Raw genomic sequence first — 23,055 nt, forward strand, 5'->3', positions numbered from 1 at the left:
AAATCTGTGACTGTACATAATTAATCCAAACATTTATTTTACATTTAGTCAAAGTTCTAATATTTGTTTAGAATTGTTTAATGTCTATTTCTAACAAATTGATCTACAAATACATGTCTCTTAGCACTGTTTAATATGGATTGAAGTTTGCAGTATTTATTCAGGCCCTTTGCATGCAATAATTTTTTTTCATTGATCTACAACAAGTAAAGTATGTCTAGTGTAATATTATAATATGTAAATGTACCCTTAATCACCTTAATTTTAAAATAGCATTACAGAATTCCAATATATTTTATAACTAATAAGGTATTATAAATAAGTCATTATTGAGGCGGGTCATAAGTAGAAGAGTTTCTCAGATAAGTAATGTTTTGTGTAATTATGAAGTTACACTGTTTAACAGTGTTCAGTAAGTAAGTTTTGACTTCTGCTGGCCAATGAAGATCACAGAACAGGTATATGAAACCTGAGCTGAACCTGAGAGGCTTCAGCCAATCAAACAAAAAGCTTTGAACACAACTGCCTTTAAATGCTTCTGCTTCTGCCTTTAAATCTTCTGCTTTTCAGGTCTGGATTCTTATTCTGTGTTTCTACAAAATGAGTAAGTTTTAAAAGATTTTTAAAAACTGAAATTATAAATTTAGAACAAACAAACCATGTTGTTAGAATTTAAGAGTGTTCTTTTTGTATTGGATTGTATTTAATTTATTCACCTGCCAATATTATTACAAAAAAATAAAAAACAATTATATGATCTCCATTAATGTTATGTTAAATTCTTGCATCTCCATATTTGCAATTTCTCACCTTTTTACATATTTTGAATCTGATTGTTTTATGAGAACAATTTAATTCAAAGCTGCTCCCAACTGACTTTGATTTAAATCTTATTTACTTCGACTTTCATTAAAATTATTAAAAGGCATGTTCCTCTTCCTGTAAAGTTGAATTTTGTATGACAGTGATGATTGTCACTGTTGAACAAACTTTATATTTCTATTTTTGCTGCTTACTTTCATTTTTGTCATAATATAAATCTGGCAGTTGTAATTATTATTGTGCCCAAATGTCATGATAAAAGGATCAATAAAAATACATAAAAAATTTAATAGGAACAAAATGTTTTTACATTGACTTTCATACAAATTCATACTGTTGACTAGGAGTTACTGTTTAGGAGAAATACATTTTTGTCTTTATAATTATGTGGTTACATAAACCAATAGAAATTCTCCAAAATAACATGGTTAACAATGTATTATTTTCACACTGACTTCCATTTAAATTTAAGTGCTCTCATTTTGGAATAATACGTTTTTTGCATGACAGTAATGATTGTCACTGTCTCAAACATTGTCTCAGTGGTTGCTCTATTTTTGTTGATTAATTTTTTGTGCTATTGTAAGTCGTTTTAATTGTGTTCAAATTTCAAAATGAATGGACAAAAAGTAATTGTCCAAACTTTGATTTGGACTAAAATAGTTTTCTCTAAAGTAGTATTCACTGCATACAAGGACCCATTAAGAAAACACACTGCTGAAAGTATTCTGCATTGATTTCTTATGTTTAAAATTAATTTCTTCCATTTTATTTGTTCTGTTATACAAGCTCAATTTCTCAGTACTGTTTAAACAAAGCTCAAATAGTCCATATGATAAAATATGTTTAAAAAAGCATTTAAATTTTTTTTATAAAAAGTTTTTTTCATGGGCTTTCCTAATTTTTTACATAACTGTATAGGGGATTTGTCCATCAGTGGCTATGTATGATGTATATATAATATAATAATTTCTTTATTGTTTTGTAGTTCCTAAAGCGATGATGGCTCTTTATCAGCTGGAATCATTAGTCATTGTTGAGCATGGGGAATCGATCGCGCTTCAGTGCACAGTTGGAAAAAAATCCAGTGATCTTTTTCTTTGGTACAAAGAAAGACTGGGACACACTCCTCAGCAGGTGGGAATGGTGGGATCATATTCAGATCCTATAATTTTCCCACCATTCCATCACTCTGGTTTTAAAATAGAAAGAACTGAAAATACGATTTCTCTGACGATTCTCCGTGCTACTAAAGAGGATGAAGGAATGTACTTCTGTGGATTCTCTAGTGAATGTGATCACATTCTACAATGGAATCTTTCTAGCTGTTTCAGGTAATTAATTGTTTCACCTATTCAGTTACATTTTTTTACAGCAATAAAAAACAAATACACAAAGTTTTATGCATTCAATGCATTACATCTGGGATTTTATTGAATAAAATGAATGCTACTAGGTAATATTAAACAATTATAGCACATTATGACAGATTAATAATAATAGTGTATCATTTGTATTATCATTATGTCTTGTTTAAGCTCAGGTTTAAACTGAGAAAGGTTCCTCATATACAATGTAGTTAAAAGCCACATATAAAGATAAATACTATCTATCTATCTATCTATCTATCTATCTATCTATCTATCTATCTATCTATCTATCTATCTATCTATCTATCTATCTATCTATCTATCTATCTATCTATCTAATTGACTAACTAACTACCTAACTAATGTTAACTAACTATCATTTAGATAGCTGTCTATTTAGCTGTCTGACTGACTGAATAACTAACTAAATATCTAGCTAACTAACTAACTAACATTTAGCTAGCTAACTAGCTAGCTAATTAGCATTTAGCTAGCTAGCTAATATGCAATTAGCTATCTAACAATCTAACTAAGTAAATACCTAGATAACTAATTAACTAACTAAGAAACTAATTATCTGGCTAACTTACTAGCATTTAGCTAGTTAGATAACTATCAAACTAGATAGCTAGCTGGCAAACTATTTAACTAACCAGCTAAGTATGTAACTGACTAACAATTAGCTTGCAGTACTTAGCTTAGATTCTAAGCTTACAGTAAATAAACAAAAGCGCTTTACTCACCCAAACAGTTTTCAGGGGAGAAATCTGTGTAGATTAAAGATTTAAGTCCAGTGCTCCATTGACTTTGAAAGAAAATGTTTTTTTTTTTTTTTATTACAACTTTGTTTACTTAGGTGTTCCCCAGCGACAAGACCTGAGGAATTACTAGCCTTAAAATAATAAATATGATTTTTTTTTTGTAAACATAAAGCGATAAAAGAAGAAATTGAAGAAATACTTAAAAAATAGTTTATTAATTATTCAAACAACAAAACATTAATAAATTAATGGGGCAAACAATTGAAAAAAATAATTTTAAGAAAGATGTGACAGAGGGCTTTTATTTATTTATTTTTTACGTGAAGTGACCAAGCCTTGTATCTTGTACTTTGTTCCAGCTTTGTAGCTAAAGGCCATAGCTAATATGTTTTAATAAGATTTAATAAGAATTTTATAAAAACAAGGTCACTAGTGCTCTAATCATTTTGCTGTTGTCTCAAACAGGTCCCCCAGATATGAACTATAACATCTCAGTTCTCCAAACTCCAGCACTGCAGTCAGTTCCTCCAGGAGAAGCAGTAAATCTTCAGTGTACGGTTCTCTCTGAGATCAGATCAGCAGAACTGAGAGTGTTCTGGATCAGATCTGCTGCAGGATCATCCTTTCCTGAAATCATCTTCACTCATCACAACAGCAGAAGCGGTCAGTGTGAGATCAGCTCTTCTAAACACAGCAGTGTGTACAACTTCTCCACCAACATCCCCAACAACCACCATGCTGCAACTTACTACTGCGCTGTGGAGACCTGTGGAAGGATCATCGTTGGGAACGGGACACCAGTAGATCTGAGTGAGCATTAGAAATTATATATCATAACAGTAGAAGCAAATAAACCACAGAATCCAAACCTTAAGAATGCTTGTCCTGTCAACCAATCACCAATCCTAGTTGTTATTAACATGATTTTATGTGTGTTAAGGTTTATCAATGTACAATGTACAGTAAATGTGAGTATCACTTTTAATGGTCATTATAGATGGCTCATAAATGCTCAACTAACAATAACCTGCATGTCTAATAAATGCAACTGAACTGAAGGTGAAAGCAACTGATCATTTCCATTTGAATAATTGATTTAAATATTGGCATTGCTTCAAACCTGTAGATTGACTTCTTGCAAGTGAAAATGATTACTCACGGATAGAATAAAGGAAAGCCTAGGACAAGATTGGTTGTTTGGTTAAGGGTTGGTGGGCTTGAGTGTTTTCTCTTTTGTGCTGCCTGTGAGCTCCTCAATTATATGTTTTGCTATTGCTTTGGGAGTGTGTGTGGTTGTGATTTCAGTTCAGGCAGTCGTGATCTATAAAGGGAAATACTCTGATCACTGTGATGGTAAGTAAGCAGGCCTTCATTTGTGTTTGGTATTTTGTAATGACGGTAGTATTTGGCTTCTATAATGTAATTGAGCTGTAACATAGCCTGAGTAGATCGATAAATGACTGTGGTGGGCTTAGTTTTACAAAAGCCTTTTAGTGCTAAGATGACTCCTAAACGGTCGAGCTATCTGTCTTTTTATCTCACTGTTATTGAACTACTAATGCATGAGTAGACTGATAAATCAATGTGCTCTTCAGGTACACTTCTAAGCTCTACTAAAGCATGAGTAGACTGATAAATCACTGTGCTCATATCGGTTATTTATCACACTGTTACTGAGGTCTACTAAAGCATGAGTAGACTGATAAATCACTGTGCTCATATCAGTTATTTATCACACTGTTACTGAGGTCTACTAAAGCATGAGTAGACTAATACATTATTGTGCTGATCACATTAAAACCTTTAAAAAAATGTAATGATACTTTACATTTTGACATTAAAGACATGAAAAATAATGCTTATTTTCAGTTAAACAACATCAAAGTACTGGCACAGAAATGGCAGCCAATGAGGTATGTTCTTTCTCGTCTTACATACACAAATTTATGAGGTCCTGTAGTGTTACATCTCCAATGTCCATTCTCACAGGTTTACGATGCTGCAGAGCTTAATTATGCTGCTTTACATTTCTCCAAGAAGAAATCCAAACATGGGAGAAGGAAGCAGCAACAACTCAGTGTATATTCTGAAGTGAAGTACTCCACCAACACTGACAAAAGAATAACTCAGTAATAATGCTTTTACCAGATAGAAGTACTTTTGATATTTTTTGCATTTTTAACATACTATAAATGTGTAATGATGTATAAAAAGTACCTTATCTCTTTTTTGATCCTGTGAACTGACTGATACACATAAATATTTTCTATATTTCTATATTCACCCCTGAACCCCAGTGTGTTTGGGTGGTGCTCAACTGTGATAGGCTGATAAGGCAGAGATAGTGAATGTCAATGATGCATGTTGGACATAATGAAGAGGAAACTTTTGCAGCTGGCCATGGCATATCTGTTTCTTTAAGATAAGCTCTTGAAATGGCAGCAGTATGTGAATGAACATTGTCCTGTTGGAATAGTGCACTGTAGTGTGACTAGGCAGACACGCCAACGCTGCATATTTTTTTACCCTGCCGGTGTGTTTTCCTCCCCCGCCCTGCTCCTCTAGCCCTACCCACAACCCCACCACCCGCTCAACCGCTGTTTTTTTCCTTTCAACAGAAGAAAGAACACTTTAACTTGAGTTTGATAATTCCCTGTTAAGAAAATAAAAAGCTTGAGTTTGTCCAACTGTCTCTGTCTGGTTCTGGTCCTTATCTGGCTCGCTGGTGACAAAACTTAAATGTTTCATTTGTGGTTATTGATTGGACACATTCTGTGTATTGGGGGATAGTCAGGACTGCTTATAACTTTTTTTATATACTTCTCTCAGCCTGTTTCTCCACAACCACACAACCAATCAGAATTTTTTCTAAATTTCCCAGGAGCAAATCAGCGCTCCGAAGGCAGATGCTGAAGATTTGAGGGCTGATTAAACAAAACTTTCTCAGCTGCGTTATCATGGCGAGGGAACGCGAAACGAAGAAAAGTACATTTGAAGAGGCGCTGTCAGCTTATAAATCTGCTGTTTGGGAACATTTTGGCTTCAGCGTTGAGTATGAGGAACAAAGCAAAAAGACAGTCAGGAGACATATAAATAGCAATAAATTTTGTGATTTGAATTCATCTGTGTCTTTTTTCTATTTAATATTGGCTCTGCAAGTGTGAGTAGTAGCACCTTGTTGAGTTGAAATAAAAGGGCTTAAAATGTACTGCATGTTGGAGCTAGAAAATATTATTATACCGAACCGATACCGCGGCCCAAAAAATGCGATCCGAACCGTGGCCACACTGTGCCGTTGCATCCCTACCCCCTACCACTTCACTCTAAGTTTCTTTCCTGTCTTCTGTGTGCAACTATTTTTTTTACGATGAGTATACAGTATACTGGTATATTTTTAAACGTGTAATATTAAATGAACAATTGGGAGTCTATTAAATGGAAATATATGAATTTGATTCAATCTTAAAGGTCTGTGGAGTGGCCAGAGAAGAACAACAGTTTTTCTGCTCTTACTCATGAATATTCATGACATGCAAATGTCTCACATTTGATTGTCAGCGCTGTAATTCTCCCTCCATGGTGTGGCAGTGGTGAGACCATGAATCCTAATTTAATCTGAGTGACCTATTCTCACGGTTATAGTTTCTAGAGAAATGACATCTTTAAACTTTATTGTTGTCAAGAATGGAATTACTGGGGAAATTCTCTCTGATTTAACCACAGTACTATGGACAAATCAGACAGAATTTGGGTTTTTAAAAAATAAATATTTAAGAAATAGGGTTTTATAAATATTTGAGTTGAGTGCAGTTTCAAGGTGGATTATTTGGTTTAAGTAAGTCTAGTTAATGAAGGGATGAAACGAGTGGAGGTGGATGATCTAGTTCAACATGAAGATATAGGAACAAGGTACGTGTTGACCCTTTCTGAAAATGTTATAAAGTGTAGTTCCTCTCTCAAAATTCTGTTTTCATAACTCCAATTAGTGTTTGTCACTTTTGTGTTTTCTGTTTAAAACAGTGTTTTCTCTTTTGTGGTCTAGTTATTTTTTTTATTTATTTTTTTTTATTAAGCCAACAACAATCAATATTGCTACATTCCTGCACAGTCTGTTCATTTCTAAATTAATTTTTAAAGCACACGTTATACAGGACACATTGTCAAATCGCTGGGAGGCAAAAAAAGAAGAAAAGGTTTTCATTCACTGGGTTGAGCTCTGTATCTTTCAGTACACTTGCAATGCCTATGGTTTGCAACACTCACTGCTATTGACAAGTCTCTGAGGGCTTCTGGTGGAGACATAGAGATAAGCACATTAGGCATGATGACACCCTGTGACTGTCAGCAGCCAATAAATCTCTAGATACCAGCAGACTAACACAGAGTTTTTAATACAGTGGTGTGAATTGCTTCCTTTTCACCTTGCTGCTAATAAATGCTGCTTATTTTCTGATGATGTCTTCAGCCTGGCTTCTCTTTCTCTTTCTGCAGACAATATGTAAGTTTTTGAATTATTCACTAATGTATAATGAAGAAGTCAGTACTGTAGAAACTGTTTACAGCATTTTGCTGCAGATTTTGCTGACTTTACTGCAACTCATCAAGGTCAAACTATCAGTTTTTTTTAGGAAGCATATTTCTCCTGTAAATGACATACCAGTAATTTTAGCATTTTAATTTATTTTTTGATTTCTTTTTAAGCAGTTTAAACAAGAATCTGTGTTTGAAAATATATTTTAACTTAATTTCCAAATCAGTATTTTTTATTATTATGCAGAGAGAAGGACATTTTTATATAATCCATAACTGTATATAAACACAGAAAGCTACAGCAGGTTAGATCATCTGAAGCTGAAATGTACAGCGAACGGCAGTCATTCGCTAATTAGTTTAGCAGGTGAAAGCTAGTGGCTGGTTAGATCAGCTTGCTAACACTAGTAAAGATAATTACTAACTAACCATAAGTAAAGATGTAGTAACTGATGGAATTTTGAACAATGGTCTTGAAAGCTTTATAATCATCAGTTTTTAGCTGAGTAGAGTCAAATAAAAGGAATAGTACTATTTTTTTTATTGAACTAATACAAATAACTGTGATGTGGCAAAAATATGGCATTAAAAGGTTTATTTACTTTAGTTTGCACTGATAATACTATAATTGGTATATTTAAGTAATATAAATTACAGTATTTTAAATGTATTGTGATTAAATATACAGTGTTCACACTGTACTTTATCCTTATGAATAGGGCTCTGCATGCCATCCATCACACTGGATTTTAAATTAAACAAGTGAAATGTAACTGAAGTTTAGACTTTCAGGTTTAAATCACGGGGTAAACAAAAATATCCTTTGGAGCGTTTAGGAATTACGACCATCTTTTTTTGCAACGCCTCCTCATTATTATAAATGAGACAAATTACCTCAAAAGCTAATTTATGACAGAAAGCCCCTCACCTCCTCTGTAAAACATGGGGGTGGTGGCATGGGGATGCGTGGCTTCCAATGGCACCGGGTCATTAGTTTATTGATGATGTGACAGAAGACAGAAACAGAAGGATGAATTCTGAAGTGCACAGGGATTTGCTGTCTGCTCAGATTCAACCAAATTTAGCAAGGTTGACTAGAAGCTTAGGGACAAAACTAAAATCTGAAAACAGCTGCAGTAAAGGCCTGGCAAAACATCATAAAGGAGGAAACCCTGTGTTGGGTGATATTCATGAGCTCCAGACTTCAAACAGTCATTGCCTGCAAAGTATTGTGGTGTAGGGACTGGAGTGGGGGCGGGAAGAATTATGGGAGCCCACCCTGTTGGGAGATGTGGGTTGTTTTCGGTGTGCTTATATTACTGTTTATCCCAGAGTTTCATGTCATGTTCACTGTTTTACTATAATTCATGAAGTTATCAGTAATGTGGTTGTTTTGTATAATGCCTCACCCTTTGTGTGTTCTCTGTGTGTAAGAGTGGGGTTAGCTGAGTTGTGGCTGTAGTTAGTTCTACTCCTGGTGGAATTCTGTGTATATCCAGCTCTTAGTGCCCTCCTCACAGCAAAATAAAAAGAGCAAGAGAGCACTGACATGAGTCTCGCTGGTTTTCCTTCCTCCTCCACACCACAGTATTCTCCAATAAGTTTTAAAAATTAATATTTTGTTTAAGGTAGCTCATTTGTCCAATTATCTTTAAGTCACTTTATATACATTTCAGTAGTCAGATTTTAAATTCAGAGTGGTGGCATGCAGAGCCCAAATCATGAAGATTGTGTCTTTACAATACTATACTTTACTATACATTCCACAGTGTAATATTACATTGTAACTTTATGTAGCTCATTATTGAACTGAACTGATTTATACTCGTATCTTCTACTGTGTCTACTGTACTTTCACTGATCTAGATCTTATTTCTCCATCTTATTTAATAGACGCCGCTGAAGCTGTGGTACACTATGAGCCATCGTTGATCTCAGTGAGCTCTGGATCGAGTGTAACTCTGCAGTGCAGACTTGATCAGAGGACCAGTTACTGTGCTAAGTCTTGGTACATGCAGAAACTAGGACAGGAACCAAAGGAACTGGTAATCCGGTTAGCTAATAAAACGGAACCCATATACAGCACAGGTTCAAACAGACTAAACATGAACGGCAATTTTCTGACTATTAAAAAGGCTAGTAAGGAGGATGAAGGAATCTACTTCTGTGGAGGGACTCAAACGAACAATGTAGTGTTTTCATCTGGCATGTTCTTAACAGTGACAGGTAATCAGATTACTGTTTTTATTTTTATTTTTTTGTAAAATATAATTTAATAAAAAAAAAATTGTGAAAGTGTATTTACCTGCAACAGACAGAACATTTTATATTCAGTATATAAGATAAAATAACACTTATAGATAAATATGTTAAATATGGGTCATTCTCCTATTGGGGTGGGAATTCAGGTAGATATTATTTTAAAGGGACCTATTTTAATGATCTGTAGGCGAGCCAGCAACTGTGCCCCTAACAGAAAGCTTGATTTAACATGACATAAACTAATCAGCATGCTGTAAAGTGTGCTAACAGGTTATTTATTTATTTAGGAACAGAAATGTTATTTTATTTTGTCTTCTGTTTATTGCTGATGTAAAAGTTGAGTTTACGCACTGAGGCCCATCCTTGTGTGTGTGTGTGTGTGTGTGTGTGTGTGTGTGTGTGCAATGAGCAGGGCTGTATGTGTGTACTCATTGTTGGAAATAAATTCACAAGCACCGTTACTACTTAAACAACCCAGACTCCGGGCCAAAAACAAACTGTTGGTTAGCAATGAGCATTGTGACACGCCTTATGCAAGGGTGTAAGATAAGGGCCCAAAATCAAGTTACATCCATCCAGTTTTCAAACCAGTCACTGGTCCAGCATATCAGGTGTCAGGATGCAGGATGTAACACCAGTGACTGTGACATCAGTGACAATCTGGTAAAAAACAAACAAACAAACAAACAAAGACTAATAGTTTTCAAAATAAAAAAGTAAAAAAAAAATCCAAATTTCAGATTTAAATTATGTCAAAAATGTCAAAAACCAATAATCAAACATGACTGCAATCATGTACGAAAAAAACAAGAAAACATTTGGCAAGTCATATGACACTCTTAAACATAAGCTGTGTTAAATTGACATTGTGATTTAACACTGTTATATTCAGCAGCAATATTTCTACTGTATATATAGTAGAGAGAGAGAGAGAGAGAGAGAGAGAGAGTGAGAGAGAGAGAGAGAGAGAGAGAGAGAGAGAGAGAGAGAGATACTGGCTAATGTGATTTTGATAAAGCCAATCCAACCTAATTCATGTAGAACTTATATTCTGCATAATATCTCCACCAGGTCACCCTCAGTTCAGCATCTCAGTTCTCCAAACTCCAGCATCAGGATTGGTTCCTCCAGGAGAAGCAGTGAGTCTGCAGTGTACTGTTACTCCTAATGTCCCAGTAGCAGAACTGAGAGTGTTCTGGATCAGATCTGCTGTAGGATCATCCTTTCCTGAAATTATCTTCACTCATTACAACAGCAGCAGCAGCAGCAGCAGCAGCAGCCGTCAGTGTGAGATCAGCTCTTCTAAAGATAACTGTTTCCACACTTTCTCCAAGATCGTTCTCAACAATGAGAACAACTCTGGGACGTACTACTGTGCTGTGGTGACCAGCAATGAGATTGTCTATAGCGCTGGAGCAACATTAGATTTCAGTAAGCCTGATTTTAATCATGTACAGTATCTGTTTCCAGGGATGTGCACAGGAATCTTAAAGGACCCCCCCCCCCCCCCCAAAAAAAATAAATAAACAGCAACAGAACAACCTCAGAGGTTTTTCACTTTAAGCACACTGTCTTTATTGAAATATTACATTGTGAAAATGTAAGCAGTGTAAAGTGTTAGCAGTGTAGCAGTGTACTTTTTCTGCATTAACACAACGTGCATGTGAATAATTCGAATAGTGCTTTATGTCTGTCATTCACCTTGCTTGACAAAATGAAATGTTATCAGCTGCATGTAAATTAGTTTGGTTAGCCTCCCACAAAACAACCTGAGCCATGTAAAATGTTGACTGCAAGATAGCTGACTGTCTGGGTTTTTTTTGCTACCTAAACGTGGCACAGTAGGTGGCTGTCAGATTATTTAGGATCACTAAACGTCCTAAACTCGACGACATCGGATTTTAGAGAAGTTGATTGTGATCGTCTTGTAATACTATACTACATTTCAAGCTCACCTTCAGGGCAGTCACTCTACTCCCACGGCATCTTTAAACTCCTCTTGGGTGTCTGCTAGTCGGCTGAAGCGCCGCCCAGTCGTGTGCTGCGTTTTTTTTTTTTCTAGCTCCCGCTACGCTCGCGCCCCACCCCTCTTGAGGTGTCTGAATCTGAATAATTGACTCTGAAAACTTTGTTTTACGAAACTTCAATTAAAATGACGAATTATAAAGAAAATCTTGTTGAATATGAAATCATATTTGCCTATATATTTTTTTCCCTCCCTCGGAAGGGCAATATCAGCCAAGGACAGCAAAAGGGCAGGTGCCCTGCACATTACTGTCTGTTTCTCTGTATATTTTTTTATATTATTTTACTGTTACCCTGTATCCCCTTTAATGGTCAGGACCCCACGAGATAGATCAGTTTTTTTAAACACCTCAGTGTCTGGACTGTGAATAGTCCACCAACAGTGTCCTGTGGGCAGCGTCCTGTGGGCAGCATCCTAGTCACTATTATGTGACAGCACTATTACCAGTGCATTATTATGACCCACCACCCAAATAATAGCTAATCTGTGGTGGACATGTGGGGTCCTGACCATTAATGAACAAGATGGATAATAATTGTCACATCCACAAACATTACTGACTGTTGCTTTAAGTATAAATTAATAAATAGATCACATAAACCTTCATTGCTTATAAAAAAAACTTTATTTAGCTGCATTTATTAATGTGTATATGTTTTATTGCTGGTATTATGGTACATAATACAACGTAGGATATTTAACATTTAAATATTTGAATGTAATGTATGATATTAACTAATGCTTCTATGCAGACAGGTCTGATGATCGCACTACGTTCAGTCTGGAAGTGGCTTTTGGTGTGTCTGTGATTTGGATCGTTGCTCAAGCTGTTCTAATCTGTAAGAGGACTCAGTGCAAACACTGCAGGGGTGAGATTCTACAGTGATTAAAATAATGTTGGCCCTATTTTAGTAATCATATGTGTAAACTGTTCTTGTGTGTGTAACAAGTGGGAGAGTATGCTAGCAGGGCACACCTGCGTCCCGAAGATAGCAGTGAACATCTGACTGTTGACTGTTGTCAGGGTTTTGTTTAGTCAGTGGAGCACCTGTGTTTTACATTGACAAGATATCAATACAGAAAAATTACCTGACTATTTTTTTTACCAGACTATATAATTACCTCACTTCCAGAGCACCAAACACCTCAACATAAATATAGCAGAGATATTTTCACGAGCACCATTGCTATGTAAAAGATGCAGTCGCAAAGCGTGAACATATACTGTTTGGAGTTATGTAAGATAGCAATGAGCATCATGATGAGACTTTCCCAAGGTGTAACATAGGCCCTAAAATGGCTTTAGTATACATCCTTTTCATTATGTGTTTGTTTCATGTGTCTTAATATCTTATTTAATAATCCAACAAACATTTGAATCAATTTAATGAGTATCGGTACTAGTTTTAGCAATTTACTGTAAGTGTTTTGATGTAATGTTCCATGACAAATAGAACAATAACATTTTATTGTATTTTTTAAATAATGTTTTTTTTTTCTTCCAAAATAGGCCTACAGGAGAAGCCAGCTAGTCAGGTACTAAATTATGTGTGTTCACTTATGCATCTTTACAGTCTTGTACTACTTTGAGTAATGCTTCATTTCCAGGCTACCTATTAATAGCATCATAGCACCTAAAAACATACACATGAATAGTTGTATATTTTTTACACAATTGTAATTTAGTTGTTTTTCAATACAAGTAGAATAATGTACCGATACAAATGTCCCAAAATTATTTTCAATTAAATATTTCTTGTTTTTTGGGGATTTATGCCATTTATAAAGTTGTTTATAGCATAAATAAGTATTGCTTTATAAATATGTTACAACACGTTATTATATGCATACATATGTGCTATAAAGTTATTACACAAATATACTTCAATTTTTCTAACTTGCTGTGCTTGATCTCACAGGGCCACTACACTTCCTCTAGACTGAGGCTGAAGCGAGGACAGTCTGATGTGAACTCTAAAGTGCAATACTCCACATTTACTGATCATCAAACTCAGTAGCTTTTATCATTTCCAATCTACATCTATATACATCTATAATCGTTCACTATGACTGTGATCATTAATTAACAATCCTCCATTATACGATAAGATGTTGTAAATTCACATCTCTTTAAATCTTTTTTAATTAGCTAATGTTTTATTTTGCTCTGTGACTGTGAGAATAAATAATTCTGCATGTGTTTTTATTGCAAATTCCCTCTTTTTGACCTCTACTGTTTCCATTGGTGGAGATCTGTAGTAAAGCTTCACACAGTGTTTAGGAAAATATATCATAGGTGTTGAAAGTGGGTGAGAGGAAACTGTTGAATGTAGTTTCAGTTCTCTAAAGGAGAGATGTGTGAAACTCAGCTCAGTAGAATTTTTCACACGTGATAAACTAACAGACTGATGGTGTGTGATAAGATTCAGCCCGTGTGGAAAAGTAGGTCTTTCTGATGTAGTATATTTCAGATTTAATATTGACTGCTTTTGTTGTTCAAATATTTAAAAACAAATGTGAATCTGTACTTTTACTAATAAACAATGTTCAGCTTTTTGCCTATTAGACGGAGAGTAAAAGCATAAGCTGATATTTCTATTGTCTGGTTTTATTAAATAAACTTTCCTGTTTTGCTAATAGATTTGTTTGTGACCTTTATTTTGCTATGTTCTACAAATGTGTTGTATGCATGGGTTCTTTTAACAATATTATTATTATTATTATTATTATTATTATTATTATTATTATTATTATTATTATTATTATTATTATTATTATTGTTGTTGTGTGTATATATCTTCATGTTGGATAGTACAAGAATTAACCTTAAAAACGGTAAAGAATAAAAAAAAATAATAATAATAAGAGGAATTGTATTCATATCTCCACGATTTCCATTAAACTCTTTATGAATAGTGTCGGGCAAATGATCTGGAGTACCGGGGAAAAAAAACAGTAAAAATTCATAAGTTTCTTCTTTTTCTTATGTACAAGCGCAATTACAAACACATCACATACATCCCTTAACACAGGTGTAGCACAGCGTCTGCTAAAGTAGCCCCTCCCCTGGATTATACCATCCCTAAGTACAATTACAACGATACATTATAAATTACTATAAATTACAAACACACACACACACACACACACACACATATATATATATATATATATATATATATATATATATATATATATATTTACAGTATGTTTATTTTATTATATATAATAACAAAAAAATGCAGAGCTTTCAGACCTCAAATAATGCAAAGAAAACAAGTTCAGAAATCAATATTTGGTGGAATAACCCTGGTTTTTAATCACAGTTTTCATGCATCTTGGCATGTTCTCCTCCACACACTGCTTTTGGATAACTCTACATCACTCCTGGTGCAAAAATCAGTTCAGTTTGGTTTGATGGCTTGTGATCATCCATCGTCCTCTTGGTTATATTTTGGAGGATCTCATTTTGGTAAAATCAAGGAAACTATAACTATATATATATATATATATATATATATATATATATATATATATATATATATATATATATATATATATATATATATATATATATATATAGTTATACAGTACCACATCCTGTTATTGGACACAGCTTATTATTTATTTATTTATTTATTTCATTTATTTATTTCCTACACTGTAGATAAACACATCTAAGAAGAGTGAGTAGAAGAGAAGAGTCTCAGATCTGTCCTCAAAGCTACTTGTGGTACTTAAAAGAATCTAAAGTATAGAACATATTCTGTTTTTACAAAAAAAAAATCTGCATTTTTTCCTGTATAGCTTTAATGTCTTCAGTATTATGTGTCTAAATGTTTGATTGATACTTTGCTTGGTATATTGAATTTAATATTGATTTCTTGAAATAAGTCTATTAGACTAAAACGGTATCTTCTATTAAACAGACTGTCTGATACTAAAGCTCATGCAGACAGTCTCTCACTGAGACCAGTGGCGCTCTGGTGGTCAGACGTGGTTAAAGTCAGTAAGTGAGAGAATCTGACTGACTGTGTGACTTTAACTCAGCCAGTGAGCTCTGACTCTCCAGTGCAGGAAACTGAGAACATGCAGTCTTTAAATTTTTTTTTCTTCAGTTTATTTTTCATTTCTCTCTAGTTAATCTATATCTGCTGTTTATTCACTGATGGCTGAAGTTGGGATTATTATTTTCTTTCTCTTCAAAATCTGTAAGTAAATTGCTTAAAGTGAATTGCTTTTGCTTATATGTGTTCAAATAGCTTTATAAACATGAATGAACTATTTGTAAAATGGAATATGATAAGAAATATGATGTGTTGTATCCAGCCAACAGTTTGGAAACACCTATTTTGTTTTTTATTTTGCGATTTTATACATTGGAAATTTAAGAAATTAAAGCCTACAGAAACTTGTTTGTAAACAAAAAATGTTAAATAAGCCAGAATGTTTATTATACTTTAGTACCATATTTAGCTTTGGGGACAGATCTGCACACTCTTGATATTTTAATCTCAGTGTCTTCATGAGGGAGAGTCTTGAAGGAGTTCCTGGAGGTGCTGAACAATAGTTGCTGCTTTTCCTACACGCTGTAAAGCTCCAGCTCATACCTCAAATCACCATCTCAGTTGGGTTTAGATCAGGGAATATTTGTGCAATATATAATATAATGCTAGTTAAATTATTATTTTTAATTGTCTATAAACTATTACAACATTAAATATTTAATAACATATAATTCATAAGTGATTAAAGGTATTTACAGCATGGCTCAGTGTGTGTTTACAGGTAGATTTTAAGGCAGCGTTGTTAGTTATAATGCCCTCTGCAAGCTGGGGCTACAATTCGTAGTATTGAAATGTTATATTATGTTAATGGAGCTTATGATGCATTATGATCAGAAAACAATGTAAAGTGATATATATATATAACTTCATATGCATTTTATAAATGTTTATACCCAAGCTAATAGTGCCTTATAAATGCATTATTTTTTTTATCAACAGTGTTGTAACATGTTAGTAATGTGGTTATAGACATATTTATAATATATTATTAATGCATTACAGAGTGTTATGAATGTGTTTATAAACATATCTGTAATGCCTTATTAATGCATTATAACATGTTATGAATGTGTTTATTGATGTTTTTATAATGTGTACATAATGTATATAATAACTTATTGGTGCCTTATAGAGTGTAATGAATGTGTCCATAGACACATTTATAATGCTGCATTAATTCAATATAAAATGTAATGAATGTGTTTATAGATACATTTATAATAAGGCCTAATGAATACATTAAAAGATGTTATGAATGTGTGCATAGATATAGTGTTTTATAATGCTTTATGAATGCATTATAACTTTTGCCCCTGAGTCTGAGTTATTGATTCTGAGTATCTGCTGATACAAAGTCCTAATCTAATACTTTCCCAATCCCAATCTAATACTTTGGCAAAAAAAGAAAGAACACATCTTAAAGTTACAACTTAAGTTTACATTTTAAATTGTCCCTATTTTTAAAGAGAAAAAAATATAATTAAAACAGCAATATCAAAAAAGACAATTTCAGCAACAAATAAACAGGTGCTAAATAGCCATATAAAAGTCTATAGTTTTCTTTATATTTTAACTGATCTTTTCCACCTGATTTTTCACCCTAATTATAATGTATTATCTTTTTTTATTAATTTATCTTTTTAAAGGTTCTGTTGAAGCCGTGAGAGACTCCGAGGTTTTCTCAGTTAACCCAGGCGACACCGTTCCTCTTAACTGCAGGTCTCAGAGTGCAGCCTGGTACAAGCAGAGACTGTGGCGAGCATCACTGGAAGCTGAACAGACGTCAGATGATGGAAGAAATTCTGTTATTCAGACACAATTTGAACTGAAATGGATCGAGAGCAGCAGCAGCCCAGGAGCTCTTCATTTAGAAAAAGTTAGTGAAGAAGATCAGGGAATGTACTTCTGTGGAGTGAAAGATGAAAACACCTTGAACTTTATTACCAGCGCTTTAATAGACGTGACAGGTAACGGCACTGCTTTTCAGCTGCTTTCATTCACTGATATTTAAAAAAAAAAGATTTTATTAGTTTATGAGAAAAGTCAACCTTTTCTTCGTTTTGGGACAACAAGACTTTCAATTTGCTAATTCACTTAAAATAAAAGTAACTTAAGTTAGTGAAGAAAATATTATTTGATTTATTTCTTGATTTATTGGACACATTTTTGCTCTTATAGTAGTGATGGATCCCATTGTACTTATAAACTGAACACATTTTAGATAAAATAAGAAAATAAATAAATAAATACATAAATAAATAAATAACATTAGGGAATGTTAGATTCTTTGTGAAAAATGAAATAAAATGGATTTTAAAATACATATCTTGTGAATAAGGCTCTTCTGGAAATTTGAAAATTAATCCTTTAAATTGCTATATTGCTAAAAATAGACACAAGAATATGTCATAATATAGATATTACTATTGAAAATAAAATATATTTAAATGCCATGTTAGTCTTTTTTTTGCTTAATTTAAATGCAGCTAAAAGTTCAATCGATCGATCAATCAATCAATCAATCAATCAATCAATCTTTATTTTGACTGAAAAGGACATTAAGGGCAACTCTCATTTTAAATGAAGCAGAGCATTTACAAAAACAGGGATTGATATGACAGTTAATAAATACATTTAATAGTTTTAAATTAAAAGATAAAGTAAAGTAAATAACAGTGAATTAAAGAAACATAGATAAAAAATATATAAAAATAAAACCTGCAGTTTAATTGATAGGAAATTAAGATCAAAACAAGATAAGAGATAAAAAATAAAAAACTGTTAAAAGCTTAAAGCAGTTTAAGCTAGAACCAACATTTGAAATATATATAAAATATATATAAAATATATATATTAATACTACTACTACTACTACTACTACTACTACTACTACTACTACTAATAATAATAATAATAATAATAATAATAATAATAATAATAATAATAATAATAATAATAAATAACTAAGAGAAGAATTAAAATATGAAATAAAAGTTAATAATAAATAAGATTAAGTAAAACAGGTACAGGCTGTCTAAAGGTGGTTAGATATTAAAATATTAAAATGATTTAGTGACACCAGAGAGCTGAGATTTAGAGTTTCCTGTAGAGAATTCCAGCTCACTGCTGCTCTGTAGCTGAAAGCAGATTTTCCCAGTTCAGTAAAAACTCTTGCTATCTGATAGCTGATCCAGTCACTAGAGCGAGTCTGATAATTACTGTTATTTGTATTCATCAATGAAGTGATGGATTCTGGCAAATGACCAGAGAGTGTCTTATAAACAAAAATAAACCAATATGTTTCCCTTTGTACAATTAATGATGGCTAACCAACTAAACTTAACAGCTAAAAAAAAAGCTTCCACTTTGGTATCTAAATTTTCAACATTTGTTTTTATTTTTCCAATAATTCAATTTCTGTTAAATATTTTCCTTTAACAGTTCTTCACATGATCATACTGTATCTATACTGTATAATTAGCCAGTTATTTATCAGCCACTGTAATGAACTGTTCTGAACACTGTTGAACAGATGTTAAACAGATGTTGATCAGGTGATTAACAGCTGTATTATAAGAATATCTTCCTGTATTGTATTTTTCCAGGATATCCTCAGCTAAACGTTTCAGTGAACGAGACTCCAGTACCGGGATCAGTTTCTCCAGCAGATCCGGTGATTCTACAGTGCTCAGTCCTCTCTGAGATCAGATCAGCAGAACTGAGAGTGTTCTGGTTCAGATCTGCTGCAGGATCATCCTTTCCTGAAATCATCTTCACTCATCACAACAGCAGTCAGCCCGGAACACACCGCTGTGTTTACAACTTCTCCACCAACATCACCAACAACAGCCACGCCCACTACTGCGCCATGGCCACCTGCTGGAGACTCCTACCATACAGATCATCTGCTGACCTCAGTAAGCTGCACTAATACCATTATTATTGATCACAGAAATAAAAAAATCTGACTTCTGTTATGTACCATATTTTTCACACTATATAGTGTCTCTAAAAATGTGCCTCATAAACCATTGCGCCTTATGTATAAAAATAGACCAGTAATTAGACGTCCATTGATAGTGCACCTTATATGGTATGCCTTATAAAAAAATACGATACATCGAACCAATACAACAGAAGGTCTTCTTTAACCATTCATGGCAGGAATTTAATATTTTTGCAAAATGTTCTATATGTACTCCACTTTTTAGGGTGTGTAACATTCATTGTGTGTATCAGTCATTTTGTGATTTTAAGAATTTTTCCAACACACTGCTAATAATGTGGTTCCGAGACAACGAATGAAATAACTTTTATGTAGTAAATGAAAACAAAATATTTATTTGATTAACCATATCTACTTTTTATATTTACATGCATACATGCATTTATAATATATAATATAATTTATAATAATATAATTTATAATATATAATGATATTTCAGTTGTTAAAAAAAAAAAAAAAGAAAAGTTTATCTGAATGGCATATGATTTTGGTTCCTAAAAGAGTTGTTTAACTCCCAAAATGAACTGCCAACCCCATTTCTAGTGTTGATATATGAATACAAAACATTGTTTGTTGCTTTATGGCAACACCATGCCATAGAGGGCTAATGTTATTTTCTTCACTCTTTTTAAACTTCTAGTCTCATGTTTTGAATACGTTATGTATATATTTATTTATTTATTTAGTATATTTGCTGTTGGGTTAATTGGAGACTGGGAAGATGTATGCCTATACTTTAAAGTAAAGAAACATCATGTATGTATTATTATTGACACATAACTATTCTTGTTTTTTAGCCAAGTCTGCCCAGAACACTGTGTTCTACTTGTGGCCGGCGCTGGGAGTGTGTATCACTGTGATCTTTGCTCAAATCCTTGTGATCTGCATAACAACAAAGTGTGACCACTGCAGCGGTGAGTTTGTTCAGGCTTGCTTTTATTCATTTATCATTCTACAATTTGTTTAAACTCTTTATATGGTGTGGACATCAACACCAATGACATTATTTAGGAATCTGTAAATTAACTACAGGTGAAAATATAGGGTGAGGCCATACAGAAATCTGAAACATGTCCATATACAGTACATGTCATAACAGAAAATATAAAAATGATCCAAAATCTTTATTAGTCACACTTTTGACTGATCTGGCAGTTGTCCTTATAATGTGTATAAAGTGTTTTTTACCAATAGAAAAAGTACTGATTCATAATTGTTGAACATGCTACTGGCAAAGTCTTGTTGAATTTAGGCCTAAACAGGATAAAACTGATTTGTTGGCATGAACGGAAGATCTGGCTGATTTAGTGGTGTAGATTATTATTATATAATAAGCTTTATGTTCAGTTCAAGTAGTTATTTATTGAAAAAAAGTTATTGTTATTTTACAGTGGTATGAGTGGTATTTTACTTTATAAATCGTTGGATGTTCAGATCAGCAATTTCAGTTAAATATATAGAACACAGTGATATTTGAAAAGTGAAATTAAGTTTATAGGACTTACAGAAAGTGCAATAATTCTTAAAAGAAGGCAGGTGGATATAATTGCACAATCTTGTCTTTTTATTGATTTGAATACCTTTAGTAGTACCTTTAGTGGAACACAAAATATGTATGGTAAGCTCATTGACCTTCGACCTACATTCACAGGTGAATCCTATTATGAGAAAGGCTTAAGGTGCCAATTACAAGAGTGGCAAGACTGTTCAACATCATGGTTTAGGGGCTGTTATTTCTGCAAAAGGAGGATCTACTACATATTTATGTCATTTTTATGTTGGGGTGCCCAAATGTATGCACCTGCCTAATGTTGTTTAAAGAATTTCTGTAAATCCTATATATGATATATTTAACTGAAATTGCTGATCTGAACAACCAATGATTTATAAAAGAAAATCATAAAAATTATCAGGGGTGCACAAACTTTTTTACACCACTGTATATTGTATAGGTATTGTATAGATAATCATTAGAAAGGTTTTAACCAATGTCCTTATTTATTTTTATTTAAATAATATAAGAGGGAATTATAGCAGAATGTCAGCAAGATACAATTATTCAAGACTTGGTATTTATTTGTTGTATAAATGCATCTTGGTAATACATGTTATACTGTTGGAAAGCATGCTAATTTTTTATTTTTTTTTAATGGAGCTACAAGTGTGAGGAACATGCATTTTTGGTATGAGCAGCAGAGCAGAATATGTGGGTTACACCCACAAACAGGCTTTCCAACACTATTAGATTTATTGCCAATAAGCTTTGTTACAACAAAGAAATATACAGCTCTGGGCAAAAATAAGAGACCCCTTCAGTTTCTGAATCAGTTTCTCTGATATTGCTATTCATAGGTATATGTTTGAGTAAAATTAACATTGTTGTTTTATTCTATAAACTCTGGACAAAATGTAAATAAAATTCTATTCTAATGAAATTTAAATTCTAAATAAAAATATTTTCATTTACAGCATTTTTTTTTTCAAAAAATGAGAAATGGCTGAATCAACAGAAAAGATGCAGAGCTTTCAGACCTCAAACAATGCAAAGAAAACAATTACATGTTCATAAAGTTTTAAGAGTTTAGAAATGAATGGAGGAATAACCCTGGATTTTAATCACAATTTTCATGCATCTTGGCATTTTCTCCTCCTCCAGTCTTACACACTGCTTTTTGATAACTTTATGCCACTCCTGGTGCAAAAAATTAAGCAGTTTAGCTTGGTTTTATGGCTTGTGATCATCCATCTTCCTCTTGATTATATTCCAGAAGTTTTCAATTTGGTAAAATCAAAGAAACTTATAATTTTTAAGTGGTCTGTTATTGTTTTTTTTTTCAGAGCTGTAAATGTACCAAACACTAACTTCTTTACTTTTTGTGTGATGTTTTATTTAATTGTAAAACTGTCATTTTCTGTTCTTTACAGAGTCAGCAGCAGAGCTAATCCCCAATCAGGTACGGCTGTTCTCTAATGCTTTAAGAAAAAAGAAAATCTAGCCCTGTCCTGCACATTTCAGTGTTTCCCCTGCTTGCATTACACCTGATCTATTATTGAGCAGAAGGTGATGAATTAGAAAAGGAAGCCACTTAAAATACATAGGAGAGGGTTAGGATAAAGGTAAAAGATCTTCAGGATCTTGTTTAGAACAATAGTTTTAATCTTCACTTTTTAACCCTTTCTGCTTGTTTTCACAGGACCTCGCTGCTGCAG

General features: G+C 33.3%; 1 protein-coding gene across 1 annotated transcript; it reads left to right on the plus strand.

The window, feature by feature from the left end:
* Positions 1–7,326: 7,326 nt before the first annotated feature.
* LOC125804775 (uncharacterized) lies at positions 7,327–14,248 on the plus strand. Its single transcript, XM_049484302.1, has 6 exons — positions 7,327–7,451; positions 9,377–9,709; positions 10,817–11,176; positions 12,524–12,640; positions 13,282–13,307; positions 13,691–14,248. Exons 1-6 carry the CDS (start codon positions 7,406–7,408, stop codon positions 13,787–13,789), a joined length of 981 nt encoding a protein of 326 aa, XP_049340259.1. The 5' UTR covers positions 7,327–7,405; the 3' UTR covers positions 13,790–14,248.
* The last annotated feature ends 8,807 nt before the right edge of the window (positions 14,249–23,055 follow it).

Source organism: Astyanax mexicanus, chromosome 10, assembly GCF_023375975.1.
Source record: "Astyanax mexicanus isolate ESR-SI-001 chromosome 10, AstMex3_surface, whole genome shotgun sequence".
NCBI classification, from domain to species: domain Eukaryota; kingdom Metazoa; phylum Chordata; class Actinopteri; order Characiformes; family Acestrorhamphidae; genus Astyanax; species Astyanax mexicanus.

Excerpts from the sequence above, each read along its gene's own strand:
- LOC125804775 (XM_049484302.1), top strand. The coding sequence starts at position 7,406 with ATGATGTCTTCAGCCTGGCTTCTCTTTCTCTTTCTGCAGACAATAT. Across the intron at positions 7,452-9,376 it reads TCTCTTTCTGCAGACAATAT|ACGCCGCTGAAGCTGTGGTA; the intron begins GTAAGTTTTTGA and ends CTTATTTAATAG. Across the intron at positions 12,641-13,281 it reads TCAGTGCAAACACTGCAGGG|GCCTACAGGAGAAGCCAGCT; the intron begins GTGAGATTCTAC and ends CTTCCAAAATAG.